General features: G+C 42.2%; 1 protein-coding gene across 4 annotated transcripts in view; it reads left to right on the forward strand.

Moving 5' to 3' along the window:
• The first annotated feature begins 3218 nt into the window (after positions 1 to 3218).
• LOC110478728 (inactive ADP-ribosyltransferase arh2) overlaps positions 3219 to 20442 on the forward strand; it is a 43658-nt gene continuing 26434 nt past the window's right edge. For all 4 annotated transcript variants that reach the window (XM_085558984.1, XM_085558998.1, XM_085558990.1 and 1 more), the window contains exons 1-5: positions 3219 to 3501; positions 7300 to 7464; positions 12487 to 12612; positions 15139 to 15279; positions 18281 to 18408. In XM_085558984.1, coding sequence (XP_085415110.1) covers positions 3288 to 3501; positions 7300 to 7464; positions 12487 to 12612; positions 15139 to 15279; positions 18281 to 18408 — 774 coding nt within the window. In that variant the 5' untranslated portion in view covers positions 3219 to 3287. The remainder of the gene's footprint in view (positions 3502 to 7299; positions 7465 to 12486; positions 12613 to 15138; positions 15280 to 18280; positions 18409 to 20442) is intronic.

Genomic DNA, 20442 nt, shown 5'->3' on the forward strand with positions numbered 1-20442 from the left:
TTCAAGTGCCGCTGCCTCTTACAACCACATGCAGAAAATACTGTATTTTAGACAAGTGGGTGCAATGTTCATCTCTTAATGAGAATGGGGAAATTTAAAGGCATTCACATTTTGATTGAATATTGGGATACTTCCTCTTGTTGGTGCATATACTTGACCAATTCCCATGGGGGTTTTTTTTGTGCCTCCTTTTCCAGGCAGCGAACTACTCTATTGTTTGGCAAACCCTATAGGTTTCATGTTTTCACCTCAGCTTTCTGTCAAGGCAGTAAAGAAGAACTCCATCCTGTGGTGTTAAAGGATTCTCTTTCCTTCAAGGCAGTGGTATAAAGCTGCATGGAAATAATTCATCTCCATTGTTAAAGAATTGAATAAAATTTTAATTGAAAAATTAAAAAGTTAATTTTTTCCTGGATCTCAATGTATGTGTTTTAAAGGAATGATTCTGATGCTTAAGTAAAGTCCTGCACTCCAAGAGTTGTAAAAATGCAGCTCTGACAGAAGTCTGGCACCCACCTGGTGGCAACCTTACTTTTCCAGGATATGGCTCTGTGTCCTTTGGATGGGTGAACTTGGAATCAACAACATTTCTCTGCTGAATGTCTTTGAATGGCAAAGGATCACTCACTCATGGTGGAAGCATCTGGGGTGTAGTCCTCTTAATTTAAAAGGGGTTTGTGTGGACACAGCGTCAGTCTAGCTCCAATTGCCAGTTCTTGATTGGGAGCAGAGCTCAGTGCCTGTAGCATGCACGGGCTCATCCTGGGCTTGGAACCCATCCATGCACTTCCCTGTGCTGGAGGAGGCAGAGGAGCCACGTTTGCCAAAGGCTGCTTTCATGTTCTCACCTTGGGTTTCAAATGCAGTTGAGCTGAAACAACAGTGTGTTGCCACCAACACAGACAAGCCTTTTTTCTGTCCTGCTTTCCCATTCCTTTTTTTATGGATTTTCCCCATCTGAATGCTGTCTTATATACACTAATGAAAAGACACCAAAGATGCATTTTAATATGATTTACCAAATAGTTTTGCCAGGTCTGCTCAGGTATTTTTTTTTTTTCAATTGTGAATAGTTACCCATCTTCATGGAATTACTGTATTTTATCTCTATTTAATTCATGTAGGTATATTTTACAAAAAAATATCTCCTTTTGTGGGGAGTAGAGGTAGTTTAGTGTGGCCAGCTTACCTCTGCTCAGAAAGCTCACGGTAGCTAGAAGTACCCCATGAAAAAGAGATCATGTGTAATTTAAAAAATGAAATAAAAATGTCTTTGCTGCATGTTCTGTTTTACAGGGTTGAAAAATATAAGTTCTCTGAAATTTTCTCTAGGTTTTTATTATAGCCTTATACCTAATTTGGGCTGTGTTCTGAGCAGCCAAGTGTGTTGTGTTGCAACAGAGTGAAGTCTATGGGAGGCAAAAGGGCAGTGCAACTGCCAGCCACATTTGGAAGGAAAAGATAAATGAAAACTAAGAATAGCTTTGCCCCCCATTTTCAGAGAGGAACCTTCCATCTGATGAGGCCCTTGCTAGCTCACCACAGTGCCTCAGCAGGAGATTCCTCCTGTCCTTGCTTTGCAAGTTCAAATGCCCATGTGCCTCCAAACCGTGATGCTATGCAGGAGTAGAGAGCAGGTGTGTGCCACAGAGGGGTGGATGGACCTGTAACAGAGATGTCAACGTCAGAGCTTCTGCCTGGTGTGTTCTGTAAGCTGTTCTGGCCTTGGTTTTCCATTTCTAGTGTTTATTTTCAGACACGTGGAACGTGAGGCAACCTGCAGTGCAGGGGTGACTCTAAGAATACCTCTGTGTTGCGTAAATGTCCTGGTTGTGAGACATGAGGCTTGTTCCCCCTGCCCCACACAAGGCTGGCATCCACCATTTGTGGCAAGCCAGCTCTACAGCAGGCTGGACATGTCCCACTGATTCTTGTCCCTGCATATCCTCCTCTGGTCCCTTAGGCATAATTGTCCTCCTTTTTTTTTTTTTTTTTTTTTTTTTTTTTTTTTTGGCTTTTTCAGCGTGGCATTTTACTTTCTAGCAATGAAAACACACAATCAGTGTCCTTTTCAGCACTTCTGTTAACCAATCCCATTATTTAAAACAAGAGTGCACTAACAGAAGCTACTTTCACCATTTGGGCACCTTATTTCTTCTAATGTAGAGCAGGCATGGCAATGCTTCTGTGCATCCTAAAAATCCATTAAGTACAGAGATATTTCTACACAGGTTAATAACTGAGATCATGATTAACTTATTGCTTATTAACTTGTTGTCTTGGGTGCATCCTTTACATTACTGGCCTTTTCCATCTGAATAGCAACTAGTATTGCCCTCTGAAAAAGATCAAAGAAAACAAAGACCTTTCCCCTGGTATAAGTTATCAAAATTAGTCAAGTCAATCAATGCTTTCTGTTTACCTCTCAATGTTTATATTTCTATTTCTGTCTGTAAAGTAGTACCAATTTGTGAGTCTTTTGGATGTTACTAGACTCACAGGATGCCATTTCAATACATCTTTCAAAATGGTTTCCTTCCAGAGTCAAAATGTGAACTGACCTCAGCTTTAGGAAAAAGTAGCTCTTTGCCAGGGAGTAAGAGGTATGGAATTGAAGTTGCTGTTTTGCTCAGTGTTTATCCAGGGGTGCAGTGAACTAACAGAACATTCTTGTACTAGGTGGAACAGAACAAGAAAGTTGTTAACAAAATACCTCCATAGGGTGTATTTAGAAATGGGAGAGGTTATCTGCATTTCACTAGATTTCTTACTGCTTAATCCCTCCTACAGCAAAGCCTGGAAAACTGCTTTTATAATAGCCTTTACTTCTGACTGGTCCTTGAGAGGGAGGCTGACTTCAGCATATCAGAAATGGGCAGAAGAAAAAATATTAATTTACAAGTTGCTGAATAAATAAGCACCCCTGTGGAGGCATCTGTTTTTCTGGGTGTAGAGTTACTTTGGCTGGGTAGGGCTACGGATCTCCTGGCTTGCTTTAAGCTGAGTTGCAGAAATGAGGCTTTTCCAGGTCTGGTCTTAGAGTTACATTGAACAAAGCCCCTGCAAAATCCCTGGGTTATGAAATATTTCCTCTCTGGCGGGTCCCAGACAAGAGATGGCATCTGCAGAGCCAGAAAAGGAAGTCCTTGCCTTATAGAGAGAGCTCTTGGTGTGACACAATGGCTGATATAAAGTGTCCGGGGAGCTGAGTTGAAGGCAAAGGAACAAAGGAAGATCAAGATTCGGTGGCTGTCTCTGGCAAAAGGAAAGTGGAAAGTGTCTTGGGGATGGATAAATTTAAGGCTGCACTTGTTCTGGCTGCAGTAGGGGATGCTCTCGGTTATCGCAATTTCTCCCGTGAAAACAATGCCTTAGGCGCAAAAATCCAGCAGGAGCTGAAGGAAATTGGAGGGCTTGAGAACCTGGTGCTCTCTCCTGACAAGTGGCCAGTAAGTGACAACACGCTCATGCACATGGCTACAGCTGAGGCTGTCATCACAGGTAGGTACAGCAGGAACAGCCACCGCAGTCTGCACAGGAACAGAACTGTGGAGCTGCTGCATTTCTTAGAATAAGCCTGATTGCTGGGGAAATCATGAGAAAGCGTGTCAGAAATGCTGCTTATGTGAATGATAATGTGCATTAGTTTGGCTGCTCCATGAGCACAATCCTGTGACCATCTCACAAACTTGGGGAGTCTTGATTTCTGGAGTGTGGAGGGGCTCTTCCTATATTTTCTCTAGAGATACACAGTTGGCTAAAGTTTAAAGACTAAAATACCACATGTTCAGCATAACAAAAATAATTTCCAAGTAGATTATCTGTATGCTGGAGTACATCAGGGAATAATATAGCCACTAGAGAGTCTTCTGTAACAGATAAGAGCTCTTCTGAGTGCATTTTTCATGTTTGTATCCAGAACTCCTGGCTGGAGTAGAGTTACCTTAGTACCTCCTTCAGGCTAAAAGCACTAGTCCTGTCTCCTCTTTGCTGCCCCTCAAACAAACAGTTTCATCTGCAAAAACCTGTTTTATAAGGAAAGTTCCATGTCTTTAGTCCAAAAAGTATCCTAACACACTGTATTTATAATGAAATCTGATACAATAGTGGAGGTTATTAAGATGTCTTTTAGATGTCTCTCTCAAATCATTGTGATTTGCGAGAGAACATTTGTCTTTTTTTAAGGTGGGGGTAGTCTTTTTAAGATGAGAAGTGTTTGCATTGACACCTTACCCCTCAACCTAAAGCTTTCTGAGACTGGAAAGATCATAGAAAGTACACCAGAAGACTGTGACTTCTCAACAGTATTTAGTCTCTTCATAATTATTCAGTTTTTCTTAAATCTCTGTAAAAGTATTTCTGATTTTTATTAAATCTCATAACAGTGCATAGCTACCAGTAGCATAAGCTCCCAATGTAGCAGAGAATCCTTCACATCAATGAGGTTTCCATTGTGCTAGTGTTTCACTCCTTTATCTGCCTGCTTCCAATCTGCTCTAAATTTAGCAGGTAGGGATCAGTTGAAGAGTGTGTAGGACACTTCATACTTGGCTATTAGCTAACCAATGGTTTAAGGGGTAGCTAATATACTAAAGATAAGGGCAAGATGTCAGCCTATCAAGAAAAAAGATGACTAGCATATTTCTGAATATAGGTTATGATTAAATACATATCATGTGTTTCCTCCTTATTGAATGCTCTAAAATCACAACTTCTGGTAATCAAGTCAGTTAGACCACCAGTAAAACAATAATTCTTTTCTTAAGTATAGCAGCCTGTAAATTGCTCTAAAGAAAAAAGTTTAAACTAGTTTTTCCATTGACCGTGTTTATCCTACTCTCTCATTTCTTTCACCTGGTGAGACAAATATTTTAAAAAGGTGTTTTCATGGGCTGGAGAGGAAACAGCAAGATGGAACAGGGAATTTTAGAAAAAATCTTCATTTCACAGCAACATTGGTGAGTGGGATAAAATGAGTCCTTCTCCCTGCTTCCCACAAGGGAAACAAGGAGAACCTGCCCACAGCAGCATCTCCTCCTGACATGAGGAATGCAGAAAAGCCCCATGGCTCGTTCATGGCCCAGCCTAGGTGCTAAATCACCCTGGTCAACAGAGTGAAGCTGAAGAAGATGAACATCTGTGAGGCTGAAGGCATCTGCCACCAACCCTGGGGACCTACCCCTACTGCTGTGGAAACAGATTAAAAAAAAAGAAAGAAGAAGAAGAAGAAGAAGAAGGAGGGGAAATAAGGAATAAAAATATCTCTGTCGTTCCCTGCCCTGCTCCCTGCATGTCCTGTTTGCCTGCCTGGCTGCCTGCTGGCCACAGCACTCCCCAGAGCTCACCTGCAGGGTACTTGTAGGCTGGCATGAACATGCCCATGGCCCAAAGCCATGAAGTCCTGCTGTCACTGTCAGGCACTGCCCTCGGGGGAGCTCCCAGCCTGGGGCTGAGGCAGCAGCCAGGGGCAGGCTTGTGTTAAAGTGGAAGGCAGTTCTCACCTGCAGAAGGGATTTTGGCCAGTGCTTTGGCAATTACATGGAGAAAGAACATCCCAGGAGGGGCATGGCTACAAGCAACCAGGGCGGTGAGCACTGCTGCAGACTGAGCTGCTGCTCCCCAAATCCACCGTGTTCCCTGACTGAAAGATTGATTTGACAATGAAGGACAGACAAAACATCTGCTTCCAGGAGGAGTCTGTCCTATAAGGGAGGAACAAGGACAGCATCATCAAACACAGGGAAACTATCTGGGTAACAACAAAAGCATTGTTGTTTTCCTCTCTTGCTTACGCATGGGTTAACAAAAAATAAAAGTTCACTTCTAAAGAAAGAACCCATCCTATTGATGGCTGAGACAGCAATCTGGCTCCAGGCATGGGAACCATGGAGGGCTTGAACAGCCTGGAGGTGCTGGACCACAAGGACTCTGTGCTCTGGGGACAAGGTTTCTGCAGGAGCTGGAAGGCAGTAATCCCTGCCCCTGGCTCCCATCTGGATAAACTGTGACACCTGACTCCTAAATCTGGAAAGAGCTGGCAGCCTGAAAGTGTCTTGTTTCTTAAGGATTATATGTGGGATGGCCAGTGTAATTGGTAGGGTATTATTTTATGTGAAAGAAGAGGAATCTTTTTTCTACCCTTCATCTTCTTTTCTGTCTGCCTCCATAACTGGTACTTCAGAATGTCTCTTGCTTCTGGAACTCCAAACTTTCTCCTAAGTTAAAATTGGATTTCTAGAATTCACCATCTATGACAAAATGAAGATATTTTTAGAAGAACTTCCCCTTCTGTGTCTTTCAACCTGTGCAACTAGCCAAGTATTAAATGGGATTTCTCTAAGTATGCAGAAAATATATAAGTGGATAAAACCCTTTGGCCTCTGTTCCCAGTGATTGCACAGCTGTAATAAGCTGTAATAAGTCCCAGTGGAAGGTTTTCCTTGACACAAGACAAGGGCAGGATTCTTCAAGACCAACAACAGATAACATCAGCTGAGAGAAGCAGCAATACTGAACAGTCTATGTTTAACAGAGGGAAGGCTCCTCCTTAGGCAAGACTGTAGGACTTGGTAAAAATAATCTATAAACAGATGTTGTTAGTGAATTTATTACAGAGAGAAATTCATGTACTGGAAACTGCCTTCAGGCAGTGGGGATTTACTGCTCTTACTGATTTTTATAGTATCTTTTTAAAAACGTCACTGTGATATTATAAGATATTTGGATCCCTGCATGAAAGACCTACAAATTTTATACAAAATACTTATAACACAGATTTTTAAAAGGAAATAGCAATTTGCTTTTGTATCTAGTCATACATATCTCTTAAAGAGATTCTGTAATGTGGTAAAAAAAAAAGGGCTTTAATTTTTAAATTGGATTCAGGTTTGTATAGGCAGGGACTGAGCCAGGCATAGTTGGCTTTACCCATTCCTCATGGCAGCCACGCTGTCAGCTGAGAGTTCATCATCTCTGTAATGACTTCACACCACAGAGCTTAAATAAAGGTCCTCAGCAGATACTGTTGATTAAAGAATGCTTCATCAGAACAGTGAAGGAATTAAATGTGTAAAGGAAAGGAGGGAAAGATGAGAACTGAGAGTCAAGCCCATTCTCCCTCCAGCCCGCTGTCATGTTGTGTAAAAATGTCACAGAGGCACCAGAAACGTGACTCGGTCTATTGGAAGTGGAAACAGGAATATTTCTCAAATGCACAGTGAGCTTGCTTGCATGTTATCTGTGGTTTATTTTTGCTCTTCTGCCTTCACACAACAACCTTCTTTTGCCTCCTCTGAGCAGATTACTGGTGTTTGGAAGACCTGTACCGGGAGCTGGTGAAGCGCTATGTGGATGCTGTGGACAAGCTCACGGGCAGGCGGCCGGACCCCGCCACCATCGAGGGCTGCAGGGAGTTAAAACCAGACAACCACCTTCTGGCCTGGCACACGCCCTTCAATGAAAAGGGTACGGTACTGCTTTCCTGGTAGAGGGCCTGCCTAGGATAATGCATGCTCTCCCTCTTTGTGGCTATATGGAAATTGTTTCCTTTTCCCCCCAACATCAAAGGCCACTACCTCTGAAACGTTTCCATGTTCGCCTGAGGATGATGAGAGATCTGCCAAGAATTCCTCCTGTAGGGCACTGTGTCCTCTTGTAAGCAAACCCCTCCCTCTTTAACATCTATTTAAAGAGGCTTTGTTCTTGGCTCTGTGCCTCAGGGTCCAGATCTTTGTCCTTGAGTTTAATGGTTATTTTAAGAAACATTTTCTGCCATTTTTCCTTTAAACATTTTTAGACTTGAATCTTTTCAGTCACACCAGATGTGAAACAAAAAGCCAAGCCTGTAAAATTGCTCTAAGCACCAATACGTTCACTGGAGGGAAAGCAGAGACTTTTCTCTATGTGGATGCCCTGCTAACAGCTATGATTGTTTTGTTGATAATTCCTAATTTTCCTACCCTGTTTTACATATGCCTGACCCCTCTCTTTCTTTCTCTTTATGATCATTTATGTCTACAATGAATAAAATTTCCACTTCAAGTTAAATAACATGCACACAGATATGTGCACACAAAAACACACACAGTGCAATTCATCTTGAAAGCCTGTAGAGACACCCCATTAGCAGAGATGGGGGACCCAGACAACCACAAAACGGTGTCAGCTTGCTGACTGTGTCACTCAGCCAGTGCAGAGCACTGCAGAACACTGCCTCAACAGAACTGCCTATTGATGCAACACCATGCCAAAGGCCCGGTGGCACAGTGCCATGGCTGTTTCTGGGTCTCTGCAGCCAGTTTCTCTGACCAAAAGAAAAGCATCTCTCACTTGTTCCCTGCTCCTCACAACAGCTGCTGGGAGTGAAAAGGGTGTATTCTTCCCACCCTGCTATCAGCCAGCCAGATATGAGAAAGCACCCCTCTGGCAGTTGTCATGTGTTTTGTGACTGACAGTGGATAAAATTTGGGGAAAATAATTGTGGGAGCTGTTGTTGGCCCCAAATAGCTCCTAACATTGTTTGACAAGCAGTTGAGTATGGCTGTTTCCTGGTCCACTGCAGTGTTGGAGCTACCACTTTTCTTTCAGCCTTCCTCCTCCCCAGCTTTCCATGGACTTTCTGCTTTCAAGATACTCTGGGCTAGGAGACTCTAAAATTAATTCCTGCCTTGAGATCTCACAGGTTAAAGCCACCTTCTCCATCTGGTCTGACAAACAAGGATTTGGAACATTTCAGGAAGCCTTTTTTTACCCTGAGAGCACAAGAACCTGAAGTGGAGATGTTCTGCCTTCTATGGGACATAATTAACTTTTAATTGAATTTGCACAAAATTCTTCTTGAGGCAAAAACATGCCACAGGCATTGAATGCCTGGGATTGGATGCCTAGAAGTCAGGTTATATTTTGGATGGGCTGGAACCAAAAGGCTGATTTGCTGTGGGCATTCTATCTCATCTTGCTTCCAGCACTAATTCATGTGCCAGCCTTCACAGACTTAGGTAGCTTTGCATTGCTTATGGATGCTTCTCTGCTCAAATTCTTCTGGGTTTAGTCAGCGCACTGAATCCCTAAGTCAAACTGCCCTATGTGTCTCTGCCACCTCATGTCATGCTCATTGCCACACTCATTGCAGAGATACCTGGCTTATGTTAGAGGCTGACGAGATTCCTGTGACCACCAGAAAACCTGCCCAAGATTGTCTAACACCTTCCATTTTAAGAGCTTGTTTACAATTTATAACATTGATAAGCACAAGGCTAAAATTCTCTCCATTGAGTGTTTGATTCTGTTTGTCTGTGAGTATTTTTTAAAGTTTTGATGCAGATGAGTTTGCTGTTTCTGAGACATGGTGAAAACCTTTTAACCCATTGACAAAACTTCAAATTGTTCAGAAGAGGATTGTTGATGCTGTAGAACTGGAACCAAAATCTGAGTATAGTAGTACCCCCCTGAGCCAGATACTTGCTTTTGGAGTGACTGCAACAGGCCAGTCAAATGGTGGGTCAAATAGCTGGGCTCTACCTGTATCCTGTGTCTTTCAGGCTGAGACTGCAGCATCCAAGGAGGTCTTTATTTGCAGCTGTGGAAGCAACTTCTGGGCCTCCTAGAAGTATTTGGGAACTTTCTGCAGGTGGTATTGGCAGAGGAGCATGAGGGAAAAGTATGAGGAAAAACAAGGAAAGTGAGGGGAAAGTTGAAGCTGCAGATGCACAGGAAATAAAGATGCTGGGCTCTAAGTTTTCAAGCAGAACAATCTGTAGTCACAAAAGGCGCATCCTCTTCAGGGCTTAACATCCATCACCCTAATTTTTGTTATTCTACAGGTGTAGAGTGAAGAAAATCACACTGAGGTATAATATACTAAAAAAAAATTATGTAGTGCAGAAATTAAAAGGAAAATAACTGGGAAACATGGATAGGTACAGCAAAAATTCAGTCTCCTCCAGGACAGCAACTAGGAACTTCTATTGAAACTTAGAGGTCATGAGCTCAAAGCAAGACAAAAAAAAACCAAACAAAAACCAAACAAAAAACAAACAAACAAAAGAAAACAGACTTCACACAACATCTACATAAGCTGCATAAGTATTTTCCAATGTCAATTTACAGATGCTACAGTTCATGTGACTTCGAAAATGAGCTGGGCAAATTCACCCAGGGGAAATCCTTCAAGAGCTTTTAAGCAGAAAGATGAATAGCCAGCTGCCTCCTGGATCAGGGAGACAAATTGTCAGCAGCTTAGTTCGTACAAAGGGATAATGTCATTGTACTTCTCTTTTACTCTTTCTTGAGTATCCTCTTTATTGTCAGACATGATAAGGTGGCTTGACCTTTGGTCTGATAATGGAGGACAGTCCTTACATTGTCACATGTGTCACCCCTGTTGCTTGGACTATCTTGCTATCTTGCTGTCCCTTGTGTCCTTAGTTCAAATGGTAGATGTGAAACATGGGAAATAGCTCCCTGAAGCTCTGTCTGGGTTTAATGTTACTCCATGTGATGGAATTTTTTGTTGCCAAGTTTACTTGTCTAATTCTGCAGAAGGTTTTAATGGAACTTCCCAGACTGTGGGAATGCAATGAAGTGGGAAAGACAACCTCCTCCAGAACAGCAGTTGGATCCCTGTAGTACATCTTCCACTTCAGATATACTGAGAGATGTTATTTAATTAGCAGTGTAGTGCAAGAGTCTCCCCTCTTGGATAACCAGCATGGACTGTGTCCTTTGGTGAAACCAGGTCTGCATAGTGAAGACTCCCATCTGCTATCCTATGGCAGCAGATGATTAAATTAAGAGTTTGGTCTTGAAAGCAGGAGATATTTCTCCCAGTTGATGGTGCCCTGGAAGACTGGATTTCCTTCCTAACTCTTCCTTGTTGTTTCTATGTGATCTATGGGCTAGGCAGACAGTTTTATCTGCTCCTGGATAGCTGCTCTAGGGGAGAGGAAGAACTCTTTTCCTAAGAGGGAAATTCAGATATTGCACCTGGAAATGCCAGTAGGTGGTTTATGTTAGTTTGGCTCAGATTTCAGTTTGGTTTGAAGTCGATCTCACTGCCACCCCCACTACTCCACTTGGATCACACTCATAATCTCAGGACATTGCAGCTGGAGCCACTTGGCATGAGGCTTGATGGCAAGAGGTGTTCCAAAAGAGCCCCTGCTGCTGTCACAGCAGACAAAGCCCAGTGGAGCAGCTGAGGGCCCTTCTCCAGATAAGTGACTGAAAGCTGTGACCTCGGCATCTGCTGCTTCAATTCACTCCGGCCCCCAGGTTGCTCCTACTATGCCATCATACACACTAATAGACATCCTGCCTTTCTCCATGCTGGGAAGGACAAGGAGATTGGGCTCCTAATGCAGGTTCACATAAGCTAAAATTAGGTAGCATAAATATGCCCCTTATCTTACAGGAACTTAGAAGAGAAATGCTGATTGCTCTCAGCTATTCCCAAGGTCACTGGGAAGTGTGATTGAGAAAAGACAGTGCTGAAAAATGCCAAGTACCTTGAAAAATAGAGGCCTACTCATCTCAGGGTGGTTGCCTGCAATGAGTTAATGCTTTTTTGGGCATTGGCTCACCAGCTGCAAAGAGGAGATAATCACTTCACTGGTGCCTGGTGAAGATAAGCTCATTAAAACTTCTCTGGGATCCTAAAATTACTCTGATAAGTACTTGCAGAGAAACTCATTAGTAAGTTTAACTCCATTCAATTAAGTGTTTAAAAGTTGAACACCTGGGATCACACATTCAGTGCTAAGGAGTAAAAGAAATTCTGAATTAGCTCTTCAATAAACAAATTTTGTGCTACACAGAGGTGGAGGTTCCCAAGACCAAGCTTGATAAGTGTAGGCTGTAGCACAGTAAGCACTAATTTCAGGTTGCACGGGAAACTTCAGTTCTGACATTGCCTAACTTTGTAGGATTTGGCTCAGTAGCCTTTAGTTTCTTTTAGGCACATTATTTTTGTATGTAGCAGCAACTGGTGAGGCTCTCCAGGATGAAACATGCATTAAAATTGAGAGGTGAACTGTGAAGTGCATATAAAGTGTTTTAATTGTGTGTTTACAACTATTAAATAAGGGTGGGGGGGAAATGTATCTGTTTCTCAAAGTTCTGTTTCTGGTGTGGGTACCTGGAGCAAGCAAAACAGCAGTGTCAGCCAAAAATGAGTGAAGATGAGATGAGAGTTTGGATCAAATAAATCCTGTGAACAAGAGAGCACACGTCTTTCTGAGCCCACTATGGTCTTCATAGCACTTGATTATATTGGAATATACCTGTAAAACCAGAATGACTATGGAGGAGCAAAATTCCTTGCAAGAAACTTTCAAAATTTGTAACTCATTTGCACAGTAATTTCCCATTCCCTGAGGAGTTCCCTTCCCATGAGCTGATTTAATAAAGTGTGCTTGTTTCACATTTTATCAGTATATTTGTTTGAGATCAATCTCCTTTTGAATACATGGTGTTATCCTTTTACTTTAGGTTCTGGATTTGGAGCTTCCACAAAAGCCATGTGTTTGGGGATGAGATACTGGAAGCCAGAAAGGCTGGAGTCACTTATTGAAGTGAGCATTGAGTGTGGGCGAATGACTCACAACCATCCCACAGGTAATGCCTGCACTCTGCCATCCCCTAAGGCAGCTTTGCTCTTCTGCAGAGACTAACACAACTCCTGTGAACCCCCCTGGTTAAACCACTTCTGCTTTGTAGGCTTCAAGGCCTCAGTTTGAACTTTGCTTGGTTAATACATACATGTGTATATTACTTATATAGGCTTATATATTTGCTTCTATACTATGCCAACAGCATCCTCAAGCATAGTTGTTTTCTCTCCTAAAATCCCAGTATGTAAACATAACCTGCCTTGTCCAAAGCATATTCATGTTAATTGCCCCGATCAAATTTTAGGATTCATGTATATCTAGATGACTCACTGTTACCATGCAAATATATGGTTCAGGGGAAAATAACATTTTTCTCTTGGTAGGTTATGTCATATCCAATCACTGTAAGTAAAGGTATTATGCCAAAAAACCCATTAGGATACAATCTGAAACATTTTCTAAACAAAAACTAAATAAGCAGACTTAATGTGGTTTCTAATATTCAGGTCTGTCATTTTGATAATTTTATGCTATGTAAACATGTATTCATTCTGTCTGTTTTAAACAGCAATAAATAAAACCATAATGAATGATGACATGTTCAACATGCCCACTGTTATGAAGCAGTCAGAAAAGCCATCAGGATGCCATAAAATTAGGGGAAAAGCATTCAAAACAAAAGAGAAAGGCTGGTATGTAAAGTCCGTGGTGCATTAGCAGCCATAAGACTGCTTGTAGTCTACATCCATCATGTCAGAAAGGGCTTGTGAGACCCAGAAAATGGCAGCAAGGAGGATCCAATTTGTCAGACACCTTCCATACAGTGAGAAATTACATCTAGAGAGTTTTCAGCTGGGAAAAGGAACAAGTAGCACAGCAGGGAGGAAGGAAGGAGAGGGGTGGAAGGGCCATGTGCACCTCACTGCCATCCTGAAATGTGTAAAGGAAACGCCACTTATGATCCTCATAACTCAGAAAACCCAACCGGTGTGTCAATTGGAACTGAAGCAAGCAGACAAAGGAAATACCCATGTTATGCACAGTGAAGCCTCAGACCTTGATGCTACAGGCAGCTGCAAAGTCCGCGGGTATGCCTGTGTTCAAATGAGACAGGCAAAGAGACTGTCTTGTCAAAATCAAACAAGCTGTGTAATTAGAATGGCCCCTAAAACTAGCCTAGTTGCTCTGGGGAATGGAGAAGCCAAATCACTTCACTCTGGGGTTCCCTCTGTCTTCCAGAGGCAGACACCTTGGCTGGGTGTGCTTCTTCCCCAGTGAGGAGCAGCAGGCTGTGTGAGGGCTGCCGTGAGTAGGGCCAGCAGGGCAACAGCAACAGTGGGTGGGCAGCCTGGGGAGCGGGCAGGAGGAGACTGCCAGCCCCTGGAAAACCTTCAGGACACACCCCAGCCTCTGCCACCCTCTGAGTGAGCTGTCCCACTGCCCCCTGCTAGCCCTTAGATTCACATTCTAATCCCTCTGCTGCCACCTTCACTGCAAATGAGGCCCTCAAGGATCTTTGTGGCATCTGGGCTAGATGCTGCCTATCTGAATGAGGCCCTTTGGGCTGGGTCTACACGGGCTGTTATGCTTTACAGAAACATCTATGGGACTCAAGTTGGATATGTCTTGGGCCTGACCCAGTATTGCAAGTATTGTGGCAGAGGGGATCAGTAATCCCCTCATCTGGGCTTGTCACCTCCTAAGATAATTTTGTTTTACCACCAGCAAAACACAAAACTCATGATTACCTCTATGCATGAGTGAATGCTTTTGGACCCATGCACCAAGAAAAGCACCTGCATCAATACTTTGCTCAGCTTAGATTTATTTAAATGACTGACTGGTTTTCTTAAGCTTCTTTTACATACTGCATCAGGTTGGTTTTTTGCTCTTGACAGAATGCGAAGAGCACAAGTAAATGCAAGAAATGAGCCAACTGTTTCTGGTGTTATGGAAGTGTTGAGTGCCCATCAACAGTCACAGTATTTGTAATATTTAAAATGTTGAAATATTTGTAACTAAAGTAGAATACCAGCATGTGTTTCTTGGACAATTTCTTCTTTCTTCTAAGGGGACATAGGTTTGTTCCCTTAGATTCAAATGAGCCAGAAATAGTGTTAGATCTAGCAACCACCACTCTTGGGCTGGATGATGCTGTAAACAAGCTGATATAGCCTGTAATTGAATCACTTTGTACAAGTCAATTATTTCATGTGACTTCAATTAGAAGATTTTCAGTATCCCATTGGTAAACGATGTTTATTTTTTACCCCCACCTCCATTTCTATCACATTACACCCTGAGAACAGAAGCTCCCTTCTATGTAAGTTAAGTTGCAAACCAACGGGCAGCATTCATTAGCCAATAATCTCAACATGCCACAAGTCAGGCAGAGATGGGTTGGTACATTTGTTAATCTACCTGACAGCCACGAGGCATTCCATTGGTGATTTTAAGAGGAAAAACAAGGACAAAAAGGATTGTACAGCACAGATGCACACTGGTAATCCTCATTATTTGTGAATTCCAGGTTTTTTAGGGTCCCTTTGCACAGCTCTCTTTGTGGCATATGCAATACAAGGGAAACCCCTTGCACAGTGGGGAAGAGAGATGATGAAGGTTGTGCCCATGGCTGAAGAATACTGTAAGAAGACCATTCGTCACATGGCAGGTACCAAGTCTGGATCAAATGTTTATTTTCTTAAAGCTATCTTTAGCTGGAAAGGCACTGAAGAAATGTCACTCCCTAGTCTTTACATCTTGTTGCTTCACCCCCTCTCCTCCCTCCAAAGGTTGTCCTCCAATGCTTTCTCTGCTCAGAGAAGTAAGCTCTTCACAGGTGGTGCCACCTTCTTCTACCACCAGTTAGTTGCCTGGTGTATTGGTGGCAAAAATACAAAGCAAAATAGCAATGACCGTGCTCTACTGCAGTTTTATTTTTAGGGAATCTTCAGAGATTGCTGGGCGGGGGGGAGGAAGGAAATTATATTTAGCAGCTTATTAGGCAAACTGCTGAGATTAATTATTCAGCTGCTTTCCATCAATTAGTGCGGTTCAACATCTTCCTTAAGGAAAACCACTGACATTCCTCATCCTGCCAGGAAAATTTCACCTGCAGATGCCTCCTGACCAAGAGTTAACTTTTGACCACAATTCAATTTGATTTGCTGCTTTTCGGAACAAATATTTAAGATACAATCTCTTGTATCTTTGTTTTAAACAACTAAGTGTCACCCAACTACTGAACTTGATACTACCACTTTATTATTGCTATGTATGTGGTCTTTGGGGCAAAGGTACTTTAGTCCCCCCTTGCCTGGAAGTGATGTTTGTGATGGTGAGACCTGCCATGGACAGACAAGTATCTTTACATTGAAACATCAAGGTAAGAGATTAAGGGACAGCTATTGAGAAAGACTGAATCCTATAGAAATCTTTACTCAAGAGCACTCAGAAATGAAAACTTACCCCCAAAGAAAAGCTGCTGCTTTAAAATCTGAAAGGAGCCCCAGGAAGGCTTTCTGAAAGACCCTGCGTTTTCATCTGTGCTTCATTGCACACCAGGATTTTTTTAGCAGAGACCCATGAGGAGCAGGTGCAGGATTAACGAGCTCCAGCTTTGCAGTGGCTTTGCAGCAGGTCCCTGTCACTCCAGCCGAGCAGGACCCCTTGTGTGGAGGTATGTGTGCTGGGCTCCTGAGGCATGCCCTCCAGCCAGCGCCTGTATTGTTGAGCTTCATCCTATTTTGGTAATGGGAAAAGTGTCCTGCATTAAAGTTAAGCTCCTTGGCTGCTGAGATGTGCTGCAAAGAAATCCTGCCAAACAGAGTCCTCCAGTTTTAGAAAATCCTATTTTAGCTATATTATCCCCCATGAATAGCAAACAGAGTTTGTTATCCATGTCACAGAGAGTTCGACTCTACAGCCCTCTCTGATATGCAGTTGCAATTACTGGCCAGATCATTCCATGGACCTGAATGTGACCATCACCTCGACTGGGCTCAAGGGATGGTGCAGAGCCTTGCTAGGGTTAGTGACATGGGATTCTGACCATGCTACACCCAACAAAAATCTCCTTCAGCTGCTTGATCCCTCTATTTTTGAAACTGTGAAACAAGCACCTTGCTTGTTAAGGTGCTATATAGAAAACATTCAGTTTTGAGGCATTTATGGTTTATTGTCATGGGGGAATTAGGGGAAAAACCCCCACAAATAAGCAAACAAAAAGCCAACAAAAAAGAAAGAGACAGGTTGGGCCACTCACATTTCTAAAAACTGTCATAACCAGCTGCTGTAGTGGGTGTTGATAGTTTACATTTGCTTTCCTTACATTTGTTTTCCTCTAGATGCTATATATACATCCAGATTCTCCCCTTGGCCTGGTGGCTGTAAATGCTCTTTCACTCTGTTTTTGTAAACACCTACCCTTTTTAGGGTTCTGGTGAATGGTTTCTTTGAAATGAAACAAAGCTGGTTCATAGAAAAAGGGCAGCTGGACATTTCCAGGTGATACTGGAAATGAAATTAATTATTACTTTGTTTTCACAAAATATCAGGTACTACAAAGTAGCTAGGATTTTTACAAAAAAGCCTCTTAAAGATCTTAATTGCCAAAGAAAGACACCACTGTGGCATTTTAGGAAAAGAAGTAAATCAACCTTCAGGGGAATGGTTTGGTTGGGTGTGTTCTTCTCAGCCACTGAGCAGCCAAGCAGGAGAGAGACAGGGAAAAACTGGGAATGTTAAATTTTACTTTACACCCAAATTGCTAGTTTGCCTTGGCATACTTAGCCATCCAGGCCACCTCACTGTTCCCCAACTCCTGACCCCCCTCAGCTTGTCAGGTAGGGTTTCCCTCAGGCCTCATGCAGGCAGGTAGATGTGTATGTGCTTAACAGTCCAGTGTGGCTGACTTAGGTGCCTTTCTAAGCCTTTATAAAAAGAGTGAACCAGAGCACTGGCTTGAAAATAAACAAAATAAAATAAGTTTATTTACATGGGGAACATTAAGCATGATTAGATTTCGCTTTTCAAAGGGACAGAAAAAAAAGGAGAAAGACATATGGTTATTTAAAAAGGCTAATTTCTATGGGCACAGGTAGCATATGTGTGTGTTATTCATCCTTTTGCTACATTTGATATGTATTATAATATATGCAAATGAGAATTTTGGACTTTCCTATCTGGTTTTTTTCCTGAATGATCACACAATAAATGCCATGAAAAGAGAACAGAAATACTGGAGAATTTATGCAATTAAAAATTGATAACTGAGGTAGGTGACAAATTGTATTTATGATGTGGAAACATTTTTAGATATTCTTTAAACATAGTAAAGGAATAAAAACTGACAAAGAATTGATTATTTTCTTTTTGGTGACTCTTATCTTTTCCTTGGAGTGCTCTTCAAAAATTCTTGTAAATTTTCATCTTGATATATCTTAAATTACATTAAAATAGCACAAAATTCTGGAAGAATTTTCATCATTGCATCCTCTGTTTTCCATTAGATGTCCCACTCCATATATATTTAGTATGTATGCAGTACATTACTGTAAAATATCTGGGGTTTCATGTCAGTCAATACTGTCATTATACTTAAAATATGTTAAAGTAGAACTGAAAATATTCTTGAAATGAAATACTACATCATTAATGTCTTTTGCCTTCAGAATATCAAGAGCACTGGTTTTACTTTGAAGCCAAGTGGCAGTTTTATTTGGAGGAGAGAGAAATCATGGAGGAAAACCAGAATCAACCTGCCTTTCCAGCCAACTATGATGCAGAGGAGAGAGAAAAGGTAACTGCAACTTCCAAAAGTTCTTGGGATGGCTCTCAACCAACAGAGGTATTTTCAAAGAGATACACCACTATTTTTCAACTGATTCCGCTGCCAGAGTAGTCAGGAAATATATATTTTTTTAATTTTTAATTATCTTTTTATTTCAAGAAAGAAACTCAGGTATGTGTTACCTTAAAAGAAAAGCAGTTACCACCAGCCCTGAGTTTGCTGCAATGGGAGAAAACAGTGCAGAGAGGCAGGCTTAATGGTCTGGTATCCAGAGCAGGTAAAAAATATGGGCCATGGCTATCTGAGGGTGGAAAAGGCAGATCTCCTGCCTGGGGCTCTCACATCAAAGCCTAACAGAGCTGTGGCCAGAGTCTGACAAAAATACCCCCAGGTATTAGAAGCTGGATTTGGTCATGTTTAGTGGAGGGTGTCCGGCTCATGGCAGGGGATTGGAACTCAATGGTCTTTAAAGGTCTCTTCCAATCCAAAGCAGTCTATGATTTTCTGGTCCTTCAAGCAGAAGATAGACATCCCAAGTGATTGATTCACTGCCAACCTGGCTGTGCCAAGCTAGTTTTAAGTGTCTTGAGAGATGGTGTTTCACCACATTCCATGAGATACTATTTTATAATGTACATGATCTTTTCTTTGCTGGTTATATCTTCTTAACTCGAGAGAAATAATGTGTCTTCTTCCCTGCTGTTTACAGCTATCTGATATGGGCTGGCACCCCTCAAAGCTCTCCACTTAGCAGCTAAGCACTAAGTATGTGGTTCTTGACACCTTTTGCCATAAATCAATCCCTTTTTTCCAGATTATGTAAGTATAGTTCTATGCTTACAAGTCACTTTGTGTATTTTTAGGTGATTATCTGTGCAATGAAAGGTGCCTATGGAAGTCTGACTGTGGATAATAACAAGTTGCTCACTCTAAATAGAAAGAATATTCATTTCCAGGTTTATTTTACTAATTCAATGACAGGAATTTGCTACTAGTTTTATACTCCTTCCAGTACTACTGGAGTCTCCGCAAAGCTTTAGGAGAGATTAAACCAAACAGTAATTCCCCATGATCATTTCAAGAGAGAACTGTATGAATTTCTAAAGCAGAAGCAAAATTTACCTTCATTACTCTAGCCCAACAATTTTGGCCTACTGAGCTATGTATTTTGACAAGAAAGGAAAAATGGTGCTTGACCTTCAAAGTCCCTCATCAGGCAGAGATCATAGCCTGGCAGAAGTCAAGACACTTCATTAGGGTGCTAATAGCTATGGAAAGAATAGATGAGGAGGAGGTAACCCTTCTGCCTGCCTTTTTCCCAGGAGTGCCCTCCCTTTGCCTTCCCTCCAGACTAGCTGTCCCCTTGTGTTTGGGAATACAGCCAGTTGCCTTTCCACATGCAGTTAATAGAGCACCAGCATCTGGCACAACCCTTGCCCACAGGTCACCACATGCAGGTTCCTGCTTGGCCAGGTGCACCTTTCTGCAGGCACAGTGCCAGCTGTATGTGAAAGTGAAGCCCTCAAATGTGGCTTGGATTGATCCAAGCATCTTTCAAAGGCAATTTCCCTCCCAAAAATAAATCATACCTTGAAATGCTTAGCAGCAAAAGCCACATTCTCTGTAGGCTGTTATATATAATTTTTCAGTGATATGCCTTTGGAAGATGTTAGATACATGGTGAATGGGCAGACATTGCTCAACACGTGGGGTCAGCCTTGGTTCTGCAAACAAAATATTCACCTGACTCACTTTCCTTTGATGGACACAATGTGCTACAAAACGAGGGAGGAACAAAACCAAAGCCATCCAGGACAATTGTTTATAAGGACCTTGTTCCCTTAAGATGGAGTTGCTTAAACCAACAGTGAGAAAGAAACCAGAAAGAAGGGGGGGAAAAAAGAATGGAAAAGGAGTGCTAGCCAGCAGGGAGTCAGCTCTTGAAGGGTGGGGAAGTCAGAAGCAGCTGTAATCACTGGTGGCAGGGGTTGACAGCAAGGAGAGGACATGTGAATTACCTCCTGGGCTTGGCAGCAGCTCAGT

Source organism: Lonchura striata, chromosome 1, assembly GCF_050655825.1.
Source record: "Lonchura striata isolate lonStrDom1 chromosome 1, ASM5065582v1, whole genome shotgun sequence".
NCBI classification, from domain to species: Eukaryota; Metazoa; Chordata; class Aves; order Passeriformes; family Estrildidae; genus Lonchura; species Lonchura striata.